The sequence below is a fragment of the Phocoena sinus genome, chromosome 1 (genome assembly GCF_008692025.1).
Source record: "Phocoena sinus isolate mPhoSin1 chromosome 1, mPhoSin1.pri, whole genome shotgun sequence".
Taxonomy (NCBI): Eukaryota; Metazoa; Chordata; class Mammalia; order Artiodactyla; family Phocoenidae; genus Phocoena; species Phocoena sinus.
Window position 1 is genome coordinate 53419917 of NC_045763.1, and position 27300 is coordinate 53447216.

Genomic DNA, 27300 nt, shown 5'->3' on the forward strand with positions numbered 1-27300 from the left:
AATTTCTGACCTGCAAACCGGTTCATCTGTACTATTTTTCTAGGTTCCACATATATGCGTTAATATACGATATTTGTTTTTCTCTATCTGACTTACTTCACTCTGTATGACAGTCTCTAGATCCATCCACATACCTACAAATGACTCAGTTTCATTCCTTTTTATGGCTGAATAATATTCCATTATATATATGTACCACATCTTCTTTATCCATTCATCTCGATGGGCATTTAGGTTGCTTCCATGACCTGGCTATTGTAAATAGTGCTGCAATGAAAATAGGGTGCATGTGTATTTTTGAATTATGGTTTTCTCTGGGTATGTGCCCAGTAGTGGGATTGCTGGGTCATATTGTAGTTCTATTTTCAGTATTTTAAGGAACCTCCATACTGTTCTCCATAGTGGCTGTATCAATTTACATTCGCACCAACAGTGCAAGAGGGTTCCATTTTCTCCATACCCTCTCCAGTATTTGTTGTCTGTAGATTTTCTGGTGATGCCCATTCTAACTGGTGTGAGGTGATACCTCATTGTAGTTTTGATTTGCATTTCTCTAATAATTAGTGATGTTGAGCAGCTTTTCATGTGCTCCTTGGCCATCTGTATGTCTTCTTTGGAGAAATGTCTATTTAGGTCTTCTGCCCATTTTTGGATTGGGTTGCTTGTTTTTTTAATATTGAGCTGCATGAGCTGTTTATATATTTTGAAGATTACCCCTTTGTCCGTAGATTCGTTCGCAAGTATTTTCTCCCATTCTGAGGGTTGTCTTTTCGTCTTGTTTATGGTTTCCTTTGCTGTGCAAAAGCTTTGAAGTTTCATTAGGAACCATTTGTTTATTTTTGTTTTTATTTCCATTACTGTAGGAGGTGGATCAGAAAAGATCTTGCTGTCATTTGTGGCAAAGAGTGTTCTTCCTATGTTTTCCTCTAAGAGTTCTATAGTGTCCGGTCTTACATTTAGGTCTCTAATCCATTTTGAGTTTATTTTTGTGTATGGTGTTAGGGAGTGTTCTAATTTCATTCTTTTACATGTAGCTGTCCAGTTTTCCCAGTACCACTTATTGAAGAGACTATCTTTTCTCCATTGTATATCCTTGCCTCCTTTGGCATAGATGAGTTGACCATAGGTGTGTGGGTTTATCTCTGGGCTTTCTATCCTGTTCCATTGATCTATATTTCTGTTTTTGTGCCAGTACCATATTGTCTTGATTACTGTAGCTTTGTACTATAGTCTGAAGTCAGGAAGCCTGATTCCTCCAGTTCCATTTTTTTCCCTCAAGACCGCTTTGGCTATTCGGGGTCTTTTGTGTCTCCATACAAATTTTAAGATTTTTTGTTCTAGTTCTGTAAAAAATGCCATTGGTAATTTGATAGGGATTGCATTGAATGTATTGATGGTTTTGCATAGTATAGTCATTTTCACAATATTGTTTCTTCCAACCCAAGAACATGGTATATCTCCATCTGTTGGTATCATCTTTAATTTCTTTCATCAGTGTCTTATAGTTTTCTGCATACAGGTCTTTTGTCTCCCTAGGTAGGTTAATTCCTAGGTATTTATTCTTTTTGTTGCAGTGGTAAATGGAAGTGTTTCCTTAATTTCTCTTTCAGATTTTTCATCATTAGTGTATAAGAATGCAAGAGATTTCTGTGCATTAATTTTGTATCCTGAAACTTTACCAAATTCATTGATTAGCTCTAGTAGTTTTCTGGTGACATCTTTAGGATTCTCTATGTATAGTATCATGTCATCGGCAAGCAGTGACAGTTTTACTACTACTTTTCCAGTTTGTATTCCTCTTATTTCTTCTCTGATTGTTGTGGCTAGGACTTCCAAAACTATGTTGAATAATAGTGGTGAGAGTGGACACCCTTGTCTTGTTCCTGATCTTAGAGGAAACGGTTTCAGTTTTTCACCATTGAGAATGATGTTGACTGTGGGTTTGTCATATGTAGCCTTTATGATGTTGAGGTAGGTTCCCTCTATGCCCACCTTCTGGAGAGTTTTTATCATAAATGGGTGTTGAATTTTGTCAAAATCTTTTTCTGCCTCTATTGAGATGATCATGTGGTTTTTCTTCTTCAGTTTGTTAATATGGTGTGTCACATTGATTGGTTTGCATATATTGAAGAATCCCTACATCCCTGGGATAAATCCCACTTGATCATGGTGTATGATCCTTTTAATGTGTTGTTGGATTCTGTTTGCTAGTATTTTGTTGAGGATTTTTGCATCTATATTCATCAGTGAGATTGGTCTGTAATTTTCTTTTTTTGTAGTATCTTTGGTTTTGGTATCATGGTGATGGTGGCCTTGTAGAATGAATTTGGGAGTGTTCCTTCCTCTGCAATTTTTTGGAAGAGTTTGAGAAGGATGGGTGTTAGCTCTTCTCTAAATGTTTGATTGAATTCGCCTGTGAAGCCACCTGGTCCTGGACTTTTGTTTGTTGGAAGATTTTTAATCATAGTTTCAATTTCATTACTTGTTATTGTTCGGTTCATATTTTCCATTTCTTCCTGGTTCAGTCTTGGAAGGTTATACCTTTCTAAGAATTTGTCCATTTCTTCCAGGTTGTCTATTTTATTGGCATAGAGTTGCTTGTAGTAGTCTTAGGATGCTTTGTATTTCTGCAGTGTCTCTTGTAACTTCTCCTTTTTCATTTCTAATTTTATTGATTTGAGTCCTCTCCCTCTTTTTCTTGATAAGTGTGGCTAATGGTTTATCAATTTTGTTTATCTTCTCAAAGAACCAGCTTTTACTTTTATTGATCTTTGCTATGTTTTCTTTGTTTCTATTTCATTTTTTTCTGCTCTGATCTTTATGATTTCTTTCCTTCTGCTAACTTAGGTTTTTGTTTCTTCTTCTTTCTCTAGCTCCTTTAGGTGTAAGGTTAGATTGTTTATTTGAGATTTTTCTTGTTTCTTGAGGTAGGCTTGTATAGCTACAAACTTCCCTCTTATGACTGCTTTGGCTGCATCCCATAGGTTTTGGATCACCATATTTTCATTGTTATTTGCCTCTAGGTATTTTTTGATTTCCTCTTTGATTTCTTCCGTGATCTCTTGGTTATTAGTAATGTATTGTTTAGCCTCCATGTGTATGTGTTTTTTACTTTTTTTCCCCTGTTGTTGATTTCTAATCTCATAGCGTTGTGGTCAGAAAAGATGCTTGATATGATTTCAGTTTTCTTAAATTTACTGAGGCTTGATTTGTGACCCAAGATGTGATCTATCCTGGAGAATGTTTCATGCGCACTTGAGAAGAAAGTGTAATCTGCTGTTTTTGGATGGAATGTCCTATAAATATCAATTAAATCTATCTGGTCTATTGTGTCATTTAAAGCTTCTGTTTCCTTAGGAATTTTCTGTTTGGATGATCTGTCCATTGATGTAAGTGAGGTGTTAAAGTCCCCCAATATCATTGTGTTATTGTCGATATCCTCTTTTATAGCTGTTAGCAGCTGCCTTATGTATTGGGGTTCTCCTGTGTTGGGTGCTGTTATATTTATAATTGGTATATCTTCTTCTTGGATTGATCCCTTGATCATTATGTAGTGTCCTTCCTTCTCTCTTGTAACATTCTTTATTTTAAAGTCTATTTTATCTGGTATGAGTATTGCTACTCCAGCTTTCTTTTGATTTCCATTTGAATGGAATATCTTTTTCCATCCCCTCACTTTCAGTGTGCATGTGTCTCTGGGTCTGAAGTGGGTCTCCTGTAGACAGCATATATATGGGTCTTGTTTTTGTATCCATTCAGTGAGTCTGTGTCTTTTGGTTGGAGCATTTAATCTATTCACATTTAAGGTAATTATCAATATGTATGTTCCTGTTACCATTTTCTTAGTTGTTTTGGGTTTGTTTTTGTAGGTCCTTTTCTTCTCTTGTGTTTCCCACTTAGAGAAGTTCCTTTAGCATTTGTTGTAGAGCTGGTTTGGTGGTGCTGAATTCTTTTAGCTTTTGCCTGTGGGTAAAGCTTTTGATTTCTCCATCGAATCTGAATGAGATCTTTGCTGGGTAGAGTAATCTTGGTTGTAGGTTCTTTCCTTTCATCACTTTAAATATGTCATGCCACTCCCTTCTGGCTTGTAGAGTTTCTGCTGAGAAATCAGCTGTTAACCTTATGAGAGTTCCCTTGTATGTTACTTGTCATTTTTCCCTTGCTGCTCTCAATAATTTTTCTTTGTCTTTAATTTTTGCCAATTTGATTACTATGTCTCTTGGCCTGTTTCTCCTTGGGTTTATCCTGTATGGGACTCTCTGCACTTCCTGGACTTGGGTGGCTATTTCCTTTCCCACGTTAGGGAAGTTTTCAACTATAATCTCTTCCAGTGTTTACCTGGGTCCTTTCTCTTTCTTCTCCTTCTGCGACCACTATATTGCAAATGTTGTTGCATTTAATGTTGTCTGAGAGCTCTCTTAGGCTGTCTTCATTTCTTTTCATTCTTTTTTCTTTATTCTGTTCCACAGCAGTGAATTCCACCGTTCTGTCTTCTAGGTCGTTTATCCGTCCTTCTGCCTCAGTTATTCTGCTGTTGATTCCTCTAGGGTAGTTTTCATTTAAGTTATTTTATTGTTCATCTCTGTTTGTTTGTTCTTTAATTCTTCTAGGTCTTTTTTAAACATTTCTTGCATCTTCTTTTTTTAAATTTATTTATTTATTTATTTTTGGCTGTGGTGGGTCTTCGTTTCCGTTCGAGGGCTTTCTCTAGTTGTGGCAAGCGGGGGCCACTCTTCATTGTGGTGTGCAGGCCTCTCACTGTGTGGCCTCTCCCGTTGTGGAGCACAGGCTCTGGACGCGCAGGCTCAGTGGCCATGGCTCACGGGCCCAGCCACTCCGCAGCGTGTGGGATCCTCCTGGACCGGGGCACGAACCCGTGTCCCCCGCATCGGCAGGCGGACTGTCAACCACTGCGCTACCAGGGAAGCCCTCCTTCACCTTTTAATAGCACAATTTTCCATTTATTGTTGTATTAAGGCAACTATAATAAACCTTTTGTTGATGAATGTATAGTTTTTTTCTCTTTTTTTCCATTATAAGTTATAGCCACAATAGGCGTTTTGACACCTTAATTTATTTCTTTTTTTTTTTTTTGCGGTACGCTGGCCTCTCACTGTTGTGGCCTCTCCCACTGTGGAGCATAGGCCCCGGACACACAGGCTCAGCGGCCATGGTTCATGGGCCCAACCGCTCCACGACATGTGGGATCTTCCCGGACCGGGGCACGAACCTGTGTCCCCTGCATCGGCAGGCGGACTCTCAACTACTGTGCCACCAGGGAAGCCCGCACCTTGATTTTTAATCTTTATAGGATAAATTCTTAGAAGTGGAATTGTAATTAAAATTTTTTTTTTTTTTGGTTGCGTTGGGTCTTTGTTGCTGCTTGTGGGCTTTCTCTAGTTGCAGTGAGTGGGGGCTACTGTTTGTTGAGGTGCCCAGGCTTCTCATTGTGGTGGCTTCTCATTGTGGTGGCTTCTCTTGTTGCAAAGCACGGGCTTTAGGCACATGGGCTCAGTAGTTGTGGGCCGCAGGCTCAATAGTTGTGGCACACGGGCTTGGTTTCTCCATGGCATGTGGGATCTTCCTGGACCAGGGCTCGAACCCACGTCCCCTGCATTGGCAGGAGGATTCTTAACCACTGCACCACCAGGGAAGTCCTTGGAATCTTTAGATTAAAAAATAAAGTGTAAGAAGATCCATCAAGTTATAAAACTTATGATTTGGTTTTTCTTCTCTACATGTGTGTTGTAGTCAGTGAGAGAGTTAATTTAAGAAAAACGTTAACCTGTAGATTCTAATGTCTTGAAATGTAAAGTTTAGAATATATTTAGAAGTGAATTAGGGAGGACTCTCAGATTTCATCAGCAATTTCAGTTACCTGAATTCTAACTCAATTTTTTAATTATAATTTATTACTATTCATAATAAATCATCCTGTTTAATAAAAGCATGGGCCAAGGGTGTGTTTTTGAGCATAATATATTTTAACATATTCAAACCCTCCCATTATATTTATTTATAATGGGAACAACGTGCATAAACTGGACTGTCCCAGACTTAGAATATATATGGTTACCCTTTAATGGAAGAGTTGTACATCTCAGATTTTAAGATAATAAATAGACTATTTGAGGGGAGTTGGAATAACAAGTCAGGACTAAGGATAGTTCTTCTTGCAATTATTAGATAGTATCAAAGATAAGGATATATCTAAATAATTTATTATTTTTTCTGTATATCATTGAGTTGCCTTTGAAAGGAGAAACTTTGGGCAAGCACCTAGTTTCTCTACTTCTCAGTTCATTGGAAGTATATGGAAAATAATAATGTGTTTTCCAATCTCTAGATAATCTGAGTGATCACATATTCTGAAAGGATGAAATATTTTAACTGTTTTCCTTTGGCCTGGGTCAGAAAAAAACTTAAAAGTTAGTCAATCTTTGTCTATTTGTATAATGAGGAAAAAGTGAAATAAGTATATATTATTGTCCAGGGTGTAGCTTGTTTGCTCAAAAGGAAAGGTGCAGTCTTACAGAACTGCATACTGCATTAGGGATTTCCATAGCCTATCAGGTCTTGCCTCTATGCATTGTGGTAAAATGCTTGATTCTGACTTGTGTATCTCAAAATTCCAGGACCTAAGATGGTAGGTGTTCAGCTCAGAGTTTATTTAATAGACACCTTTACAAAGATGACTTTAGAAATCAGCTAATTTTTTTTGTGTGTGTGTGATACGCGGGCCTCTCACTGTTGTGGCCTCTCCCGTTGCGTAGCACAGGCTCCGGACATGCAGGCTTAACGGCCATGGCTCACGGGCCCAGTGGCTCCGCGGCATGTGGGATCTTCCCGGACCGGGGCACGAACCCGTGTCCCCTGCATCGGCAGGCGGACTCTCAACCACTGCGCCACCAGGGAAGCCCGAAATCAGCTGATTTTTATGTGCACCATACGGATGATAATACCTATAGGTGTGCCTTAGGAAAACAGGGTTTTCAACTAATAGCTAAATCACCTTGGGCAAATTACTCAAGGTGTTGGAGTACCAGTGTCATAATCTGGTGAAAGTACATAACACCTGGTTATTCTGAGATTTAACTGAGATCCTGTGCGTCAAGAGCTTTGCAGAGTGTTTGGCACGGAGAAAACACTCAGTGGCTGGTAGTTATTATTAATTAGAATTAACCTGAAAAACTTCCAGGAGGTACAAAATGCTTTCTTTCTGTCTATGCTATACTTAGAAGATGTCCTCCATCTGTTGTTTAAACAATAGTGCCCTCAGAAAACAGCACCTTCTCAGAAATAGGAAAAGTGACAGTCTGAAGTTAATTTGCATAAAATGCATCATATTCTTTCTAATTACTTACTGAATTTTCTCTGGAATGGGTGTCCTTAGAAATGAAGAAATATAAAAAACCTGCTTATGTCATTGGAAGCTATATACCTTTTGTTTAAATAGTGAAATTGTTTTGTATACAATAAGATCTAAGAAAACACAGAAGAGATCTTCCTCTCCTGAAACTCAGAGGGCTGCTAATGTGTCATTTCTGAAGCCAGAAAAGAGACTTTGTCTTGGATTATTTTTATCCGGAGATCTGCATTTTTCCTTTTAGATTTAATCCAGTAAAATAAGGTTTCACTCTATCTTGAGTTTCCTGTTCTGTTCCCAGTTTTCCACTGAGTAGCAGAGTCTCTCTAGAGGCCCCTGATCATTGGCAGGGAGCAGCTGCCTTAGCAGTAAATGCCACAGTTGTTGGCACTGGAAAAAACATTACCAGCAAGCAAGCTGCCTCGCCTTTCTACTGCCAGGGCCTCTGAATATTCAGAAACAGCACCAGGAAAGACTTATAACTTGAGCTTTACTCTTAGGTAAATTGAAATTAATGACTTGCTTTCTTCATTTGGGCTATGATTTTTGTCCTCTTAGAATAATACTTCCATGGATTCTATTCTATCAAAATGGAAGATCACAGCTAAAAGACAGGCATATCCATAAACATGAAACAGCTCAATTTTCTATATGTTCAAGCTTTTGCTAATCAAAAAAACTTTTTTTTTTTTTTTAAACTTCAATCACTTTGAAGGCTGGAGCCCACCTCAGAGAAAGCATACCAGCAGTTGATTAACGGAAATGTTACTTCTATTCAGGGCTCTGTGATTCAGTGCATCCTCACTGAGCACCATTGTATGCAAGCTGTGTATGAAGGCTGGGGAATACCAAGAAGAGGACACCAGTTCCTGCCCTCAAGGAGTGTAGCTCTGTTCAATAAATGTTATATGCCTGCATGGATGCTTTCCACCTGACAGGGTTTGACTTTACCATGCGGGTGAGGTGCAAATGGACTAAGAGGAATTTTTTAAAACCTAGTGCCATAGAATTCAAAGACAAGAAGGTTTGATAAGTTGTGGTTTAGGAAAGACTTTCTTAAAGCAGAGGCTAGGCACTGTAGGGAAGATATTCACACATAATCACCTGAGTGCCAGGCGTTGGATCAAGCACCGTCCATGCATCGTCTTATTTTAAAATTGTGATTTAAACTTTCTGATTTGCAGTTCATTATCCGTTAAAGAGATTGAAAATTATGGTTAGCAAAAAAGGTGATCATGCTAGACATACTATGTTGTAGCCAGGCTTTGTCACTTAATACATTTTTGGTATTTCTTATGTCATTAAGTATGCTTTTTCACATCACTCTTAATGACTACATGACTTTAACTATTTCCCTTATAACTAAGTTAGGTAAGAAGATGTAAATATAAGAAAAATAAAACCATAAAAGTATTAGGAGAAAATATGTTATCTAGAGGGTGGGTGCTTAAAAAATGATTTTTATTTTAGAGCAGGAAAATTGAGAGGAAGGTAAAGAGATTTCCTATGGACCCCCATATCCCCAAACATGCACAGCCTCCCTCATTACCAACATCCCCTTCCAGAGTGGTGCATTCATTACAACTGATGAACCTATATTGACCCATCGTAATCACTCAAAGTCCGTAAGTTTACATTAGCACTCACTCTGGGTGTTGTACATTCTGTAGGTTTGGACAAATGTATAATGGCATGTATCCATCATCATAGTACCATACAGAGGGTGGGCACATTTTTAAATACATCATGTTAAAAAGGCAGAAATCTTAACAGAAAAATGAGTAGTTTTAACACATAAAAATTAAAAATCATTTGGGTATCAAGATTACTGTAAATAAAATTTAAAGACATTATTTAATTCTCACAATAGTTTTATGAAATAGGTGCTTAGATTCCTTTTAAAGAAGAAGAAACTGAGACGCAGAGAAATGACAGTGTGGAGATCAGTGGATTTCTGGGAGATTGATTATCTTGGTGAAGAACAAAAGCTGATAAAATGAGAGGCATAGTGAAGCAGTGGTTCAAGTTTAGTCTCTGCAATAGCCTTTGATATGAGTACCAGCTTTATCACTTTGAGGTGATGGATGAGCTACATTTTAGACAGTTGAAAATATTATATTTTCATTCCATCCTTTGAAGTGTTTATTTCCAAATACTTTCTCATTATAGCTGTTATGACAAAAATGATACCTTTTCCAGATGTCTTCAAATGCAAAAGTTCAGAGACATCAAGGACAGACAAATTAGATGCTAACTGCAATAAAGCATAAATTCCTTTTTACTATCCCTTATATAGTGTACTATACTATCCCTTAAATAATAGAAATTATCAAGGCCTCAGTTAAAAAGGGACAGTATGACATAGATCATTACTTATTGAAGAGACAAGAGAGAAAAAGCCCAAACTGTGTGAGCTCTTATCAAATGGCTGAAATAAAGTAAAAGATTGATTATGACTACCATCATACTTCAGCAGTGGGAAAATCTGGAGTGAAAAAATTTAGAATATAAATGTTTTTAGATCATATTTAGGTGAATTCAATCAAGTTAAAAATCCCACCACATCTTGGATAAGAGTGGATGCCTCATTGATTGGGTACAGTAAAATGTTTCAGTGCAATTGCTCTAATATTTGACTTAAAATGGGGATGTAATATTTACATCCTCTGGAGTAACAAGATTTATGCTATGTAATAACCTTGACACGTTTACAGAATCATATTTAATGGACACTCCAGAGCTCTGATGAATACCACAGTTTGGTCTGTTTTCTGCATTTTTTAGGAGTCTGGAAAAGCTGTAGGAAATGAAATATCTGTCATAAGGTTTTTGCATCTAGCTCAACTGCTGCTGTCAAGTTTAGCAAAAGGATCAAAAACTGTATGTTCTTTATTAACTGCATTCAAATTAGAATTTAAGAGATTTTAGCAGCTGCTTAGAATTAGTGTTTGAATCTATACTCTGAAGAATGTTAAGAATTTTAGCATTAAAGAGTCCTACATCTACCTACTTAAAAATGAATGAACTTCATTTTCTAATTCCAAGTACATACACATATACTTGTATACATGTATATATACATATATAGTTTCATACAAAATATATATATATTACAATTTTACAAGTGCATTTGATTTTTTTCCCCCACAGATAAACAATCAGATCCTGTATGGAAGAAGTCATCAAAATGCATCTGCCATTATTAAGACTGCCCCGTCAAAGGTCAAGCTTGTTTTCATCAGGTAGGATAGATACATCTGGTTTTCTAAAACTTAAGATCTCCTCTTGAGATGTTATCATTTGTGTAAGACTATTTCATCTTTCGTCTGTTTAACAAAATCACTGTATTCTAAAAATGTATTTCCCTCTTGTGACTGTCACTTCAAGAAAAGTATAGATCGTTTCGATTGTGATGTGTTCTTGTTATTTATGTTTCACATGATAGAAGTGGTAATTGAGGCTTGTACTTTTATTTCCATTTTAAAAAAAATTCTTCCTGATTATCCTCTTTATAAATATGATAGAATATTCTAGCTTCTCATCCTACTGTCACCATCATTTGGTAATTTGCTGAATCATTAATGCCTTCATCAAAGAATATGCAGGAAAAAAAGAACCAGGAAAATTTTAGAAGCTTCGTATTAACAGTGCTTGTGAGAAATACAGAGGGGAGGAGATGTGAGCTCTGCTGTCTGGAGTCGTGTGGTCCGTTTGGGGCTCCACATTTGCCCACACCTCATCTGCTAGCTGACTGAGCCCTTTTGGCTTAAATGAGTCAGAATTGGGACTCCTCATTGGTGGTGGCCATCACCAGCAGTGGAAGGAAGCTTGATTCCCTGTTATTGGACTGAAATGACAGATGAGTCTGAATTATTCTTGGGGATGTAACTAACCCTGTATGTTAACTGTCATGCTGTTTCTTTTTGCTTTGGGCCTCAGTTATTATCTGTAAAATGGGGGCTATAATGCACTTACCTCACTCATTGTGGTGTTTCAAAAATTAGAAATGCTTACCACAGTGCCCAGCATGGAGTAAAGGCTTGAAAAAATGTTAGCTGGTCCTTTATGATGGTGATGATCATTGTTTTTCTCCCCCTTCTCTATAGTTACCTGTTAGTAAGACCCATCCACTCCCAGGAGATGGCTGGGATTAAGGGGGAGTTTTATTCCCAGATATGGGCACTAATGTAGGTGATTGAAATATTCCTTCCCATGCCATCACTTCAGCCTCACAGGCGTTGCTGCTTTGCTCCTGAAGAAATCCTACATTGATGCCCTTTTCTCTTGCTCAGTAACACTTTCTGGATTTCCAGGGGTTTTTACCCTTGTTTCTAGGGGGAGAAACCTTCCTCCTCTCATCTGTCTGTATGTATTTATTAAGACGACCACCTCTGGCTTACTCACCTTGAAGTCCTCTGTCAGACACCAATCTCTTTTCTGGGGTTTCTTGGCCCTTGCTGTTGCCAGAGGTTACAAAATTAGGTGAAAACATGAACAGACTTGAGGAAAGGTCAGCCCCTCAAAAATTTAAGATGTCCATCAAGAGAAGTGCATACAAGTAAAGAGGTGAAGCCATTTAGGCTTTAGAACTTTATGTAAAGCTGTGTGAGGATCACATGAGAAGACGTTAGATAGCACTCAGTGGAGTCTGCACATCAGTGCTCGGCACATGGTGGTGACTGCTGCAAGGGACATTATTAATGATTAACATTACTGTTACCTCTTCAGCGTTTGTGGGGCCTTTATTACTCATGCCGGGTCATCCCATTTTAAAGAGAGCAAAAGAAAATTGAGTAGGATCCAAAGGAAATCATTTAATGCAATTAAGTAGTTGGGAAATAGAACCCCCCTCCTTCAAGAAAGAAAGGTTAAACGAACTGAAATTATTTAGAGTACAGAAGAGAAAGCTGAGTAGAATTTTAATAATAGTAATATACTCCCATTAATTTAGTGTCTGGTGGTTTCAATTTTGATCAGAATCAAGAAAAAAATTTGTTCAGGAAATTAATGGTGTAAGCGTGATTGAGGATGCTGCTGCATACTTATTTACTGGAAGTGATTTTAAGAAATTTAGAAGGATCAAACTACATTCAAAATATGTCATCTAATTATGAGGCTTTCTTACATGGTCATTACATTATAGTGCCTAGCACACAGTGGGCACTCAGAAGGCTTTATTGAATAAATTTCCTTTCAGCTCCTACTGAGTAATCCAGATTATTTATTCTCCAAAGGCAGCAATCATAGTAAGTTAGTGTGACTTATTTTGTGGATTCAAAAATGCATATAGACATATAACTCATATTTTACAGAATTCCTCATACTTCAGTCCCTCTCCCTACTACTTTCTCAAATAATCTAACTTAGGAAGAGTTTCTATATCTTCTTTTATAGGGGGAAAAATGATGTGGGCTTGATTCTGAACAGTCTAGTCATATCCACTTTTAGACTATCTAAAGGGAAATGAGCTTGAATTGTATCAAGAGAGATGTATGCACTGTTTACAACCTTTTGTTTTATTCAATAGATATGTATCTAATAATTTGTGTGCCAGCATTTTATTAATTAATTAACGCTTCAGTGTCCATAGGGAAGGAACTAGTCATTTGACAAAGAACTGTTACCTAAAGTCATTTGACTAAGAACTCTTACCTTGTTTTCTAAAACAAGACTGAACTCTAAGGCTTAGTGATTAAAAAAAGAAACCACAGTTCACCCTGCCTGGGCTTGAAACCTACTCTGTGATATCCCAGCTTTGTGAGCTTGGTCAGTTTCCTGAGCTTTGGTATGGGGATAATATAGCTAACTCTATATTTATAATGTATTTATACATGTCTAATGTATTTATACATGTAAATTGCCTGGCAATATGGACTCAACAATGGTGGCTGCTATAGTGATGAAGGTGCTGGTGATGATGTTGATGGCAGAAGAAGGCGGGGAGGGAGGGAGGACAGAGGTAAAAGAGAAGGAAAGAAGTATTTAGGGAGAAGGGAAGAGGAGGGGTAAAAAGAAGAACCACTTCTCATATATACTTTGTCTCATTCCAGAATCTTGACCAATTTTTGAGTGAAGCGCATTCACAGTTTTAGAATGCTTTAATTAACATCATAATGATTAAGCCCTAGAAGAGATAGGTACGGACATTATATACAACCATTTCTGGTACATGTTAGAATAAGAGACAAGGACACAGCCTGCCTAAAATGTCTTTTATTTCCCTGTCTGTTGTTGTTGAGCTGCTGCTGCTTCTGCTTCTGTTTCTTCTCCGTGGTCTTCTTTTTTAAATGATGACCTGATCCTCCAACAAGGAGTAGAACGCTCTTTAATTGAGGACTGTATAAAGAGAAATCTAATTAACATCAATTAATCCCCATGTCAATAAAATGTATTAAATAGATTTTACTGAGGTAAGTGATATCAAGTAGGGTCGGAATTTAAAGCACTTAAGGAAATCAAAAAAGAAAATACTTCATTGCTTATCAGCTCTTTACATCACCAATAAGGGTATCGTGGTAGATTGGTGTCCTATTCATGTGTAGTAATAACCTGTGCATTTTAGGTGCTATCCAACACATCATCCTCGCTTTTTCAGGCTGATTGTCTAGTTCATTACTCATTTAGATACATCTTTCAGCCTCTGCCTATAAATTACCTCTTTCAGGCTATTGTTACAAGGACTCTAATTTTGCTTATTTTGGAACCAAATCCTGAAACAATTAAATATTGATTTGTTACCAAGTTTCAGGAATTTAGCACTTAAATCATCTCAGTACAACAGACGCAATTGTACTTTTCCTTAAAACGGCATAACTGCTTTGTGTGATATAATGTTACTTTAAAAACTGATTTTTATAAATTGTATTTCTTTGATTAGTGCTTCTCTTTGGCAGTATTTCCTTCCTTAGTTGAAATTAGTGATTCCCTGTGCATTTCCATTATACAGAAAATTTTGGCTTTTATACCTGAGCAACTCTTTTTCAAATTTATTGACAATTGAGATAAAAATGGGAACTGGCCACAGGTTTGGGAGAATGATTAGTAGTAATCACAGAAAGCTGTTAAAATATGCTGCAGGCAACATTTTAATTAACTAGGGTCTTTAATCTGTAGTGATGTACATTTGTGTGATCACGTCCTTATATTCTTTTAACACTTGTCTTTATTCATATACTAATTGATCTGTAATTCACAAAAGGGGTGTGTGAGTCATCAAGGAAAATTAGCAAGTTGCTGCTGTGTATATATGACTTACATAATCACTTTTTGCCCTTTTCTCCCTACATTGCTAGATTTTGGACAATCCTGTAATCATGTAATTGTGCCCAATGCACATATAGACTCTGGTATACTAAATTATTCTACTCTAGATCATCTAGATGTATATTACAATCTGGGGGCTTACTGTGTAGCACACATTCAATTCTGTGAGTTTTCCTATCCCACATGAGCCCCTCTACACAAGCGCTCCAATTTCAGTACAGTAGGAACTCTGTGTTAATACGATCAAGAATGAATTGCTGTATGTGGCAGTGCAGGGATCCAAGAAGATTAATGATCTCGCCTGCAGCTCTTGTCATACCTTCCCCCACTATCGAAAATTAAATGTCATGTATAACAACTCACTCTCCATTACTTAATTACATGTGGAAAATGCGTACTGTTAAAAACTGCTGGGGCTAAAGGAGGCCAAATGAAACTGAAACCCTTGGAAAGATTTAGTGCTAGCTGTCAAGCCCTAACAAGTGAAAGGGGACTCGCCATGGGATCCACCTTACTGTATCCACTGAACATGTCTTGTTTTTGTAATTAAAAATATGGTGTGGCCTGTTATCCTCTAGCCATGTCCCTAAAAGATGAAGTTGATTTGAAATTAATGTGAATGTCGGAGTAAGTCCATCTGAATTAACAAATTGAAAGCCTGTTTTTAAGACCTTTATTGTGCTCTTGATTCTTTACATCTAGTTTTGATCAATAGGAGGGAAAAAAGATTGTGGGAACAAGTATGAATTTGACTTAAGAAACATTCATGCATTTGTTTGACAAGTATTTGCACAGTGCCTACTTGTGCTAGTGTTGTGGAGCGAGTGACACAGAGAACACAGTCTCTGCCCTAAGAGAGGACACAGAGAGTAAAACAGTCCAGTACCTTATCCAGTGGTGTAAGTGCTGTGATACTATAGGAACATATAAGAGAGACACCTAGCCTGGTCTTTGAAGCCTGTGGGAGGGTGTCACAGAGAAAGACGTTTAACCCCAGACCAGAAGGATAAGTAAGCAAAGTCATAGTATGTATAGAAAGCGAAAGATTTCTAGAATTGGATGTTATGCCCAATATACCTGAACATTACTTCTAGAAGAAAAGCAGTCCTTCTTTAGGAAAGTATCATTGGATGAACACAGCTATGTGTGTCATTTGATTTGATTTCTGTAAGCAAGCATCTTTCTCACTCTCATAGACCATTAAAGGACATTAAAGAATGTAAGGCGCCTTTTCAAGTGCACAATAAAATATCATCCATGGCATATATGACAAGAAGGTTTGAGGAGGAGGCCTGTCATTAGCACTGAACCATGTTAGCAGTTGTAGGAAGTAGAGACTCTCCTGCAGTTTCAAGGCTCTTCTGTTTCTTTGTTTAGTTGGACCGTGTGGTAGATCCATATAAGTCTCTCAGGTGCTCTGAAATGATGACTCTTGCTTATTTCTTCCATACTTGTGTCCTGTACTATCCATTTTAAATAGTAATTTTAAATTCATAAGTAGCATTTATAAGACTTTTGGTTCAAGAACAAGGTGAAATTAGAGTGTTTTGTGTTTTGATCTTTTGTCAAAAACATTGGAATTTATATATTGCTCCCTTTGACAGACTGTGGTAACCTTGGGAAGCTGTATATTTAATCCAGTTATCATTCCATCGGGTCATACATTTCTGGAAACATCATGACAGCCTATGACATATTCTTTTGAATATCCACAGTAGCCATAAATGTTTCTCTTTTGAGGGTGGCTGTAGCTAGGTAGTCTGAAGTAACCAAATATTTTACAGGGCCATTCGTGAATTCTGATGAATTTAGTCAATTAGGTAAAGTGCTGCTACCAAACAAGCCCATCTTTCTTGTATGACTTGTAAAGTATCTTTGAAAACCACTGTTATTATTGCGTGAATAGAATTGCTAACTTTTTCTTTGCTGCTCCTATTTCTTAATACCAGCTTGTGGGAAAAATGACTATATTTGTTTCACTTCTTTTGGCACTCAGCTAGTTGTGATAGTCACAGGGATGATGGGATTTATTTTTTTTTTTGGCAGTATTTTTACACCTTTCTACACAGTAGAATGCCTGTTTCCTTTGATAGACTCCTCTCCCCCGAACACACACACACATGCACACAATGTATATAGTATGATGGAACAGTAAAAACAGTAAATCTAGATACCTGTCTCCCTCTGTAGAAGCTGAAATAGATCTCTCTTTCACTGCCAAGGTGTGGCCAGTGGGTGGTCATGCAACCTAAGTTTGGGCAGTATGATACCTTAGGCTTAGAACAGGAAGCAAGTAATGTGAGTGACTTTATATGTACAGTGTTTATTCATGGAGCCACAGGGCCTTGATCAGAGGCTCCTGCTATGACATCATTCTGCATCCTGCTTCCTTGTCCTCTGGAAGTCTCTTAGTTCCTGGTCTGTTCCAAGTCTGATCATATAGCCTGCCTATGTTTTGAGAGATTCCAATATCCCTCTAATAAATTACCTTTTGCTTAAGGTGGCCTAAATTCATTTCTATTGCTTGCTGCCAAAGAATCCTAATGAATGGGAAGGATGCTAAAAGTAGAGCTCTCTGAACAAATCATGAGCAACCAGAGTGAGTTCTCTCTGCACATATGCTTGTCACATGTAGGCTCTAAGCCTGGATCCTGAGAAGGTTTTATCTTTCAGACTTCTTTAGCAGAGCACAAGACCTCTGAACAAGTCTCTACTGAGGATCTCCAGTATGACAGGTTTCCATTGCCATTGGCTCTTGAAATGAGATTACCACGATGATTTCAGAGAAATCAGGCAAGATTTTTCCCAGATTTATACCTGCAGGAAGAGTCACCTTTCCTAGCACATGGCCTTCCGGTGAGGGCTGGATACCTGAACAACATTTGGGCTTTGCCAGCCGGAATAAAGAGGAGAATGGCTGTGGATATCTACTGTACTATCTTTAGAAAGAGTCTCTATGAGAAACTTGGTAGGCTGTCATTTATCCCATCCAGTCCTAAAGCTCCCCATAGTAACTCTCCTGCCAACCTTCACTGCCAAATATTTTATGAGTCAACTTTTCCTCTGTACAAATGGCAACCATTATTTAGAACTTACCTGGGGCCACCTTTGTAAAATGTGGGTCTAGATGCTGAGTTACTCCCAGCAGCCCTCAGTTAGTGATTGACATTGTTAGGAATGCCAAAAATGGAGTTCATAATTCCACTCACTAGGCATTTATTTCAGATTCAGCATATTTAGCTATTTTGGTGGTTTTTCCAGTTGGAAATTGGAAGCTATTTAGTGTATTCATATAGTTAGAAATACCTCCTGGAATCTTTTCAGAAAGGAGTTTTGCTCCCACTGAGATATAATGATTTGCTTTGTTTTATGTGTTACTTCTGGTTCATTTACATGGAGCTTTCCTGGATGAATGTTAATTCAATGTCATGTTCCAATTAATATAGCAAATGTAGAGTTTATTTTCAAGTGTCTCACATCACTGTACTTATTGATAATACAGTCAGAAAAAATTATCTAGGCCTGTTTAGTTGTGTTCATGTGTTCATTTATTCAGCTTTTTGTATGTGTACACCTAAACAATGTGCTAGCCACTAGATTGTAGTTATAATCATTTTAGAACAGGTTGCAAAAAATTAAATCAACGTACTCAGCACTCCTGGTTGAATTCAGGCACATAACTTCTACTTTTGATATAATGCTGTTTTGTGGACATAAAATAAGATTTATGGGTTTAGTGAAAGTGAATTTTCAAGTGGTAAGACCAGAGCAGTCCTGAAGACAAAATGGTTTTAAGTGATATTCTAAATAATTCAAATGTATTCTCATCACACTTGTACTTTGTTTGGTCTTAGTTAATTTTTTTAATTGTGGTAAAATATGCATAACATAAAATCTACCTTATTAACCATTTTTAAGTGTACAGTTAAAGTAGAATTAAGTATATTCACATTGTTGTACAGCCATCACCGCCATCTATCTCCAAAACTTTTTACATCTTGCAGAACTGCAACTCTATACCCATTGACAAATAATACCCCATTCTGTCCTCTCCGCCCCCACCTCCAAGCTCCTGGCAACTATCTTTCTACTTTCTCTCTCTCAATTTAACTACACTAGGTATCTCATAAAAGTGGACTCATACAGTATTTGTCCTTTTGTTACTGGCTTATTTCGCTTACCATAATGTTTTCAAGGTTCATCCATGTTGTAGCATGTGTCAGAATTGCCTTCCTTTTTAAAACTGAATGATATTCCATTGTATGTTTATCCATTCATCTGTTGAGAAACACTTGGTTTGCTTCTACCTTTTGACTATTGTGAATAATGCTAGTATGAACATGAGTGTACAAATGTCCGTTTGAGACTCTCAATTCTTTTCCATATATACCCGGAAGTGGAATTGCTGAATTATAGGGCAATTCTATTTTCAGTTTTTTGAAGAACCACTATAGTTTCCATAGCAGCTACACCATATTACATTCCTACCAACAGTGGACAAGGGTTCCAGTTTCTCTACAACCTCACCAACTCTTATTGTTTTCCATTTTTTTGATAGTATTTATCCTATTGGGTATGAGGTGGTATCTCATTGTGGTTTTGATGTGCATTTCTCTGATGATTAGTGATATTGAGCATTTTTTATGTGTTTATTGGCCATTTGTATAACTTCTTTGGAGAGTTGTCTTTTCAAGTCTTTTTCCTGTTTTTTAATCAGGTTGTTTGTTTTGTTGTTGAGTGGCAGGAATTCTTTATGTATTCTGGATATTAACTCATTATCAGATATACGATTTGCAAAAGTTCTCTCCCATTCCATAGGTTGCCTTTTCACTCTGTTGATTGTGTCCTTTGATCCACGGAAGTTTTTCATTTTAATATAGTCCAATTTATCTATTTGTTGTTGCTCGGGCTTTTGGTGTCAAATGCAAGATATCATTGCCAAATCCAATGTCATGAAGTTTGTCCCCTATGTTTTCTTTAACAGTTTTATAGTTTTAGCTCTTATGTTCAGGTCTTTGATCTATTTTGAGTTAATTTCTGTATATGGTATAGGGGAAGGATCCAACTTCATTCTTTTGCATGTGGATATCCAGGTTTCCCTGTACAATTTGTTGAAAAGATCATCCTTGCCCCCATTGAATGGTCTTGGCACCCTTGTTGAAATCATTTGACCCTACACTGAGGGTTTACTTCAGGGTTTTCTTTCTATTCTATTCCATCGGTCTATATGTCTGTTCTTAAGCTAGTATAACATTGTTTTGATTGCTATAGCATTGTAGTACATTGTGAAATCAGGAAGCGTGAGACCTCCAACTTTGTTCTTCTTTTTCAAGATTGTTTTGGCTATTCCGTATAAATTTTAGGATGCAACACACTTTCACTTTTAAAAGAAGGAGAAATGCTCCTTGGAGATATCTCAGACCCTGATAAATGAAAAGTTATGTAATTCTACAAATACACACACACACACACACACACACACACAGCCCATTACATCAGATGTCTTTTTTTTTTCCTCATTCAGAAACTGTTGTCATGGGCTCAGTGTGCTTTCCTGAAGATAAGTATGTTCTCCTCATATCTCACTAATCTTTCTTTTAACCACAATTTGTAGCATTCTTTTAGAGTTTACATTAGAGAGAGAATCTCATATTTAATCCTAAGGAATTAGTCAATGATTACTGGATTGATGCTTTAAATAACATGTTATTGAAATCTCTTACTACAACTTAATTATAGTTACAACTTTGATGGGTAAGGAATAAACATAAAGGGTTTTATCAACAAATCCGTGTATGTGACATGTATGTGCTTCTAAGAATGCAGTGAAGTATTCTTTGAAGAATAGAAAGAAGTTGCTGAGAAAAGCCATGTTAGTAGTTTAGAAATTCAGAAGAGAGAGAGATTACTGTTGTGACAGTGGTACAGCAAGAGCTAGTTAATGCTACCTGGGCAGATTTACATAGGAAAAAATTAAGTCTAAACTGCATGAACAAATTTAATTCAAGTATTTATTGAGTACCTACTGTATCTCAGATACTATATAAGACCACGGAGTTAAGTAAGAAGTTATTCAAGAACTTCTAAGACATGCAGATAAATAACTATACATCAGGCAAAACTAACACCAATAGAGCGAACTCTATGATGCTGGGTTATTTAGAGTGCATTTGCAGGCTTGGTTGCAGAGAGGGGATTTCACAGTTGAGAGGGGAGTGATTTGGATTGACTGAGACACAGAGAAAGCTGTTGTCACAGTATAGACGATGTGAAAAGTGCATGAATTAGGATGGGGACATTGAACTAGAAGAAAAGAGAAAAAAGGATGAAATCTTTGGAATGAGACCTTTAGACTGAATGCTTTCTTTGGGTGTAAGAGTTGATGGGTGAATGAATCAAGAGTAACTGAGGACTTAGCACCTGAAGATGTAAGCATCTGAGACTGAACATCATAAAACATTAACTGTTAACTATTGTTCCTATGCTTTAGTGTTATGACATTTATGTTATCTCTCAATTCTGTTAGAAGATATTATCCTAATTTTATAGATTAAGAAGTAAGATCTTTTAAAAGTTGCATAGTATCTTGCATCTTACTGGTAGAACTGCAGATGGAACTGTACATTTACCTAGGTCTGCTTAGGACTAAGCACATAGATGTCTTACACATTATATAATCATGAATTCATTTTTAAACTGGGGTATGATTTATACTCAATGCAATAGATTTTAAGTGTTCAGTTTGTTGAGTTTTGATAATACAAAGCATACACCTGTGTAGCCATCACCCAAAACAAAAATGTAAGAAATTCATTCACCCGGAAAGCTTCCTGGTGCTCCTTTCCAGTCAGTCCCTCCCTGCAGAGCCAACACTTCTGATTTCTGTCACCACAGATTAGTTGTAACTATTCTTGAGCTTTGTGTAAATAGAATCAAGCAACATCTATCATTCTGTGTCTGGTTTCTTTCATTTTACATATTTTTTTTGAGTTTTATCCTTGTTGTCCTATATATCAATAGTTCCTTTAATTACTGAGGAATATTCCAATCTATGAAGATACCACAATTTTTTGATCCATTCTCCTGAAGGTGGACATTTGGGTTGTTTCCAGTTTTTAGCTATTCTGATTAAGGTACAAGCATGACTTTTCGGAAAAAAAATTTTATAGAATAAACTTGTTTAGAACATCTTTGAGTCAGGGTAGACTCAATAATGCTTCAAACATTAACTAACAGCCCAAATGTCAGTCGCTTAAAACGACACAGTGTTTCTTTCTTTCTCATTTTACAGGTATACAGGGGCTCAGCAAGGGGGCCTCTCTGCTCCCTATGGTCAGTTAGGTACCCAGGCAACAGAGGTTCCATCTCAGCCTGTGTTTCCATGATCACCAAGGCAGAAAAGGAAACGTAGTTAATCGAGAACTGGCTCAACTTTAAAGGTGAAGAAAACTACCAGCCAGAGGATTTAGGAACAGCCCTACTCACTGTCAGAGAAGAGTACTGAGGGAATTACACTCCATCATATTATTCACCATCCTACCTGCACTATCAAGCACAATGAGTATTTTAAAGCATTTTACAGTCGTTATATTTATTTGAGGGATGAGTAATGTAGCTGTGATACTCTGAACTTAATTATGAAAAGTTGATCGAGTCAGAGTGCGCAAACTTAGAACCCTGCATGCATCTTTACCCTGAGGAAAATTGTGAAATAGCTTTAAGAGTAGATTGTGACAGGACTTCCCTGGTGGCACAGTGGTTGAGAGTCTGCTTGCCGATGCAGGGGACGTGGGTTCGTGCCCTGGTCCGGGAAGATCCTACATGCTGCGGAGCAACTGGGCCCGCGAGCCATGGCTGCTGAGCCTGTGCGTCCAGAGCCTGTGCTCCACAACGGGAGAGGCCCGCGTACCGCAAAAAAAAAAAAAGTAGATTGTGACCTAGTAGAAGTTTTCCCCAAGATGGATCTGGGGATATTAGCTTGCATATATGAGAGAAGATATTTGTGGCTTTGGGTCAGGCTATTGAAATGGAAAACACTGTAATATAATAGTTAAAAGAGTAGGTTTTGAAACCAGGTGGCTGGATTTTAATCTCAGCTTGCTATTTATTAGCTTTGTGACTTTGGTCAGGTAGCTTAACCTCTGTGTAAAATGAAGAAAATAATTATAACTACTACGTAGAATTGTTATGAAGGTTAAATGAGTTAACACATAAAAAGCATCAAAACAGCAGTACATGGTAAGAACTCAAAAGTTATGTTTCTGGTGATCGTGTTTTCCAAATCAAAAAGTTTTGTTAGGTATTACTTTTCTCTTGCTGTGTAACAAGCTACCACAAATTTAATGGCTTAGAACAACACCCATGTATTAGCTGACAGTTCTGTAGGTCAGAAGTCTGGCACAGAGGGGCTGGGCTCTTTGCTTAGGATATCATGAGGCAGAAATCAAGATGTTGGCCATGCTGAGCGCTTTTCTGGAGCCTTGGGTAAAAATCTACTTCCAAGCTCATTCTTGTTAAAGTCTATTTCCTTGTTGGTTCTTAGATGGAGACTTTTCTTAGCTTTTAGAGGCCATTCACATTCTTTACCATGAGGCCCCTTTCACGCTCAAGACAGAGATGGTACTTCTAATCTCTGACTTTCTATCTCTGACCTCCAGGCATTCCTTAAAATTCATGTAGGTCAACCTACTAATTTCAGAGATCAGGACAATGAGGCTCTAAGAAGTGAAATCTCCAGATTTAAAGGGCCCATGTGATTAGGTCTTGCCCAGTCTGGTAATCTGCCTTTATCTTAAGGTCAGCTATGCTGTATAATTTAACCTAATCATGGAAGGGAATTCATCCTACTCACAACCTGTAAACCAGGGAGCAGGAATCTTGGGAGCCTTCTTAGAATTCTGCCTAACACATGTTTTGCACGATTTTTACCAATATGAATATATTTTTAACAAGATTGAATTGAAATGTGGATCCAGAATGTGTCTTTGTCATAAATATAAATATTCTACAAACAAAAAAGCTGAATTGGGTGTGTTCTAGCATCCTTTTGGAGAAAAACTAAATTGACAGTCCCTAGATAGAAATTCCACTATTGTAATTGTCTGTTTACCCTAGCTGTGTTCCTCACTAATTGCTAATATCATCAAAGGCAGGAATCATGTTTTATTCATTTTTGTATTCATAGTATAAATATTTGTTAAGCAAATGAATATATTCAAAATGAAATCAGAGCTATATTATTGAGTTTCAACCAATTGAAGTAAACTCTAGCCAGCTTAAATTAAAAGGAGAATGTATTGTAAGAATACAGGGATATCTTGTGGACTCTTAAGAAGAAGCCATACAGCTAAGACTCTGAAGAGAAGGAAGTAGGGCGACTTCAGAGACATCAGCAGAAGGGAGTTCCGAAGCCCCTGTTTAGCCTTGAGCATTTCCATTAGTATTGTCTAGATACCACACTCTTGATCTCTATGAGTCTGTTCTAGATTTTGAGTCCCTGGGAGAGATAATTGATGGGCTCAAAATGTGGCTGGCGTCTGCCCCCTACATCCACTGAGGTTGAGGCCAGCTGTCGGTGTTACACAGTATAGCCCATCCATGGAATCACTGTGAGCTGGGCAGACACTCCGAGAAATGTCCATTAATGTAAAATACCAATAGCTGGCTGACTGCGGCAGCACATCTTCTCTAACTCGTGAAGTAGCTTGGAAAGCATAGAGCACACTCTTGATAGTTCTACTTCATATCTTTTTCTGCTTTGTTAAGACCCCTTTCACTCAATAGACATTTATAGTACACCTACTCTCGCTGAGGTATCCTGCTACAAGCTGGGGATATAAAGAAATAAGATCCCATCTCTGTGTTTAGAGAGGGAGAAACAGCAGCACAGATAATCTTTTTTTTTTTTTTTTTTTTTTTTTTTGCGGTACGCGGGCCTCTCGCTGTCGTGGCCCCTCCCGTTGAGGAGCACAGGCTCCGGACGCGCAGGCTCAGTGGCCATGGCTCACGGGCCCAGCCGCTCCGCGGCATGTGGGATCTTCCCGGACCGGGGCACGAACCCGTGTCCCCTGCATCGGCAGGCGGACTCTCAACCACTGCGCCACCAGGGGAGCCCACAAATAATCTTAATAGAGCACGGCAAGTCCAGTGATAAGGACATACCTACACAGTGTTCCAAGGTACCCTGGAAACCTTCTCACATTTATCCATGGTAGAATTCCACTCTCTCTCTCCCAACAGCTGTTAAAAAGAATTACAAAAACACCAACAAACAATTACAATTCCTGATTGTGTACCGTGTGGGGCACCAGGACCTAAGAAACTTATGTTGATTATACTGGGAAGAAAAGGTTAATTATGAAGCAAACAGATTTCATTCCTTATGAGAATCATGGACTCTGAGGGGTCAGAGGGTCCCCAGAAGTCTTTCAGGTTAACTGTTTGTGTGAAGTGTAATTATCTTCTCTCCTTTGGTTTCCCTCTTCCCATTTCTTTCTCTTTAAAATCGCTGCCCTGTCAGGTCTCCACTTGCTAATGCCGAGGTGTATGAACACTCACTCACTAGTGGATTATAACGGATTATGAACTGTAAATTTTTATAGCAGCTTTCTTCACTCCACTGAGGTTTTCTGTACTGTTCTGTTTTTAAAAAATTAATATGGACTTTAAAGCCCAGTAAAGTCATACTAATTTGGGGAAAATTGTTAAATTATGAGGGGATAACTTGGTCCAGCTAATCATAATTTCTCAATAAGAATTTATGTGTAGCTATGTTTTTTAATGCCGGTAACCTTTGAAAGAGATATGAAAAGCCATCTGCTTAATTACTGCCAAATACGCTCTGCCCCACGGGCTCTGAATCTGGAGCAGATATGTCCTATTGGCTTTCAGCTCTAAGCCAGAGCTGAGCTCTATTGTGCTATTCCATGGGGGAGATTGAATGGGAAAGGGAATCACCACTGGGAAAATGCTGTTACTTACCCATGGGTAATTGATTACTTCTTCTGTGTATGAGCAAATTGCTGAGGAATGGATTGTACTCCCTGAAAAACAATAGCCATCTCTTAACATAATAGTGCATGCTCAGGGCATCTATAATAATGTCAGAAGAAGCAGACATGTTCTTCATGCTTTGTGTCACTTTGTGATTTTAGTTTTTCTCCCTTTGCTTTGGTTTGGCTGGCGTGCTAGATAATCTAAGAATTTAAGAAGGTTAGAGCAAGAAATGGTACCTAGACTTCATCTCTTAATTTATACTCTGCCTTATTCCACAAGAATTTATATCAACTTAGAATTCTTACAGTTCAGCCTACTTATTACTTAAGAGATCAGGAGACGGATTCTCTTGGAAGTGATTTCCCCCAAATCCCACAGCTAGTTTAATGGTAGTTCTAGAACTGAAACTGCCTCTGTCTCTTTAATGAAGTGAGTGATCGTTGCATTTTTAAAAATAACTGTGTTAAGTACAGACTATTTTCCAGGCAATGTGTTTGCCCTAGATGATGTAATAGAGAGTAGGAAGGACATGAGTTCTGTCCTTGGAGTGCTTACCATTTGAGGGGAAGACAGATTTGAAGCAGGTGTGCATACAAATCAGGTACATTTTGAAAGAAAACAGATTTATGATCATTGACAGGTGCTGTGAGCATATAGTAGAGGTCCTGGAAAGCTTGTTTCAGGAGATGACATTTATGGTGAGCTATGAAGGAGAAATAGGAAAAAATCAGACAAAAGATTTGGGCATGAAGCATGCAGAGCAGAAGAGAAGATAAGAGAAGGCCATGAGGTGGATGGAGCTTGGCTCAGCTGAGAAATGGAGAGGAGGCCTGTGTAACTGGGTTGGATCAGAGTGAGAAAGAGAAGGGAGAACCAGAAAAGGCCAGAGGTGGGAGCTGGGGCCAGATTGCTCAAGGCCTTATAGCCTCCCTAACAATTTTGAACTTGATCCTAAGTGCAGTAAGGAGCCATAGGAGGATTTTAAGCAGGAGAAAGAAATATAATCAGATTTATGTTTTAGAACCATAATGACTGCTGGGTGAAGAATGGATTGAACAGAGGATGAAGAGTGTAAGTAGGGAGACCAAATAGGATGTTCTTAAATATATTAATTCAGGTGAGAAATGATGATCACTTGTACTAGGATAGGATGGAAAGAAGTGCAAAGATTCAAGATACGTTTTGAAGGTAGGATCAGTAAGACTTCTTGATGGATTAGGTATACAGTTGAGCGGTGAGAGGCTTCAAAAATGACTTTTAGGTTCCTAGTTAAACAACTGGGTGAATACTGTTGATATTTACTAAGGTGGAGAGGAAGTTGACTGTGGAACCCTCTGGGAACTGAGCGGGATAAAGAGCTTTATTTTATTTGAGATGCATCTAAGACATCTAGTGGAGATGTAAAGTGGGAGTTGGATATGCAGATCCTAGGCTCAGAAAAAGATCCAGGCTAACTGTGAATTTGGAAGACATCAATATATAGTCTTTGAACTCAAGGGAATAATTCATGTAGTTGAGGTTATTGAACTCACACTGGAGGAGAAGGATGGGTGGGGTATAAATTTTAAAAAGAAAGGCATTTCAGGTAAAGGCAGTGATATGATTAAAGCCTCAAAGTAGGAAAGACATCGACTGATGGGTCTTTTTCCAATTGGTGAGACATACAAAATAAAATG

At 37.9% G+C, this 27300-nt stretch overlaps 1 protein-coding gene across 6 annotated transcripts in view; it reads left to right on the forward strand.

The window, feature by feature from the left end:
• Positions 1-27300, forward strand: part of PATJ (PATJ crumbs cell polarity complex component) — a 352815-nt gene that overhangs the window by 225737 nt on the left and 99778 nt on the right. For all 6 annotated transcript variants that reach the window (XM_032644105.1, XM_032644108.1, XM_032644106.1 and 3 more), the window contains one exon: positions 10517-10608. In XM_032644105.1, coding sequence (XP_032499996.1) covers positions 10517-10608 — 92 coding nt within the window. The remainder of the gene's footprint in view (positions 1-10516; positions 10609-27300) is intronic.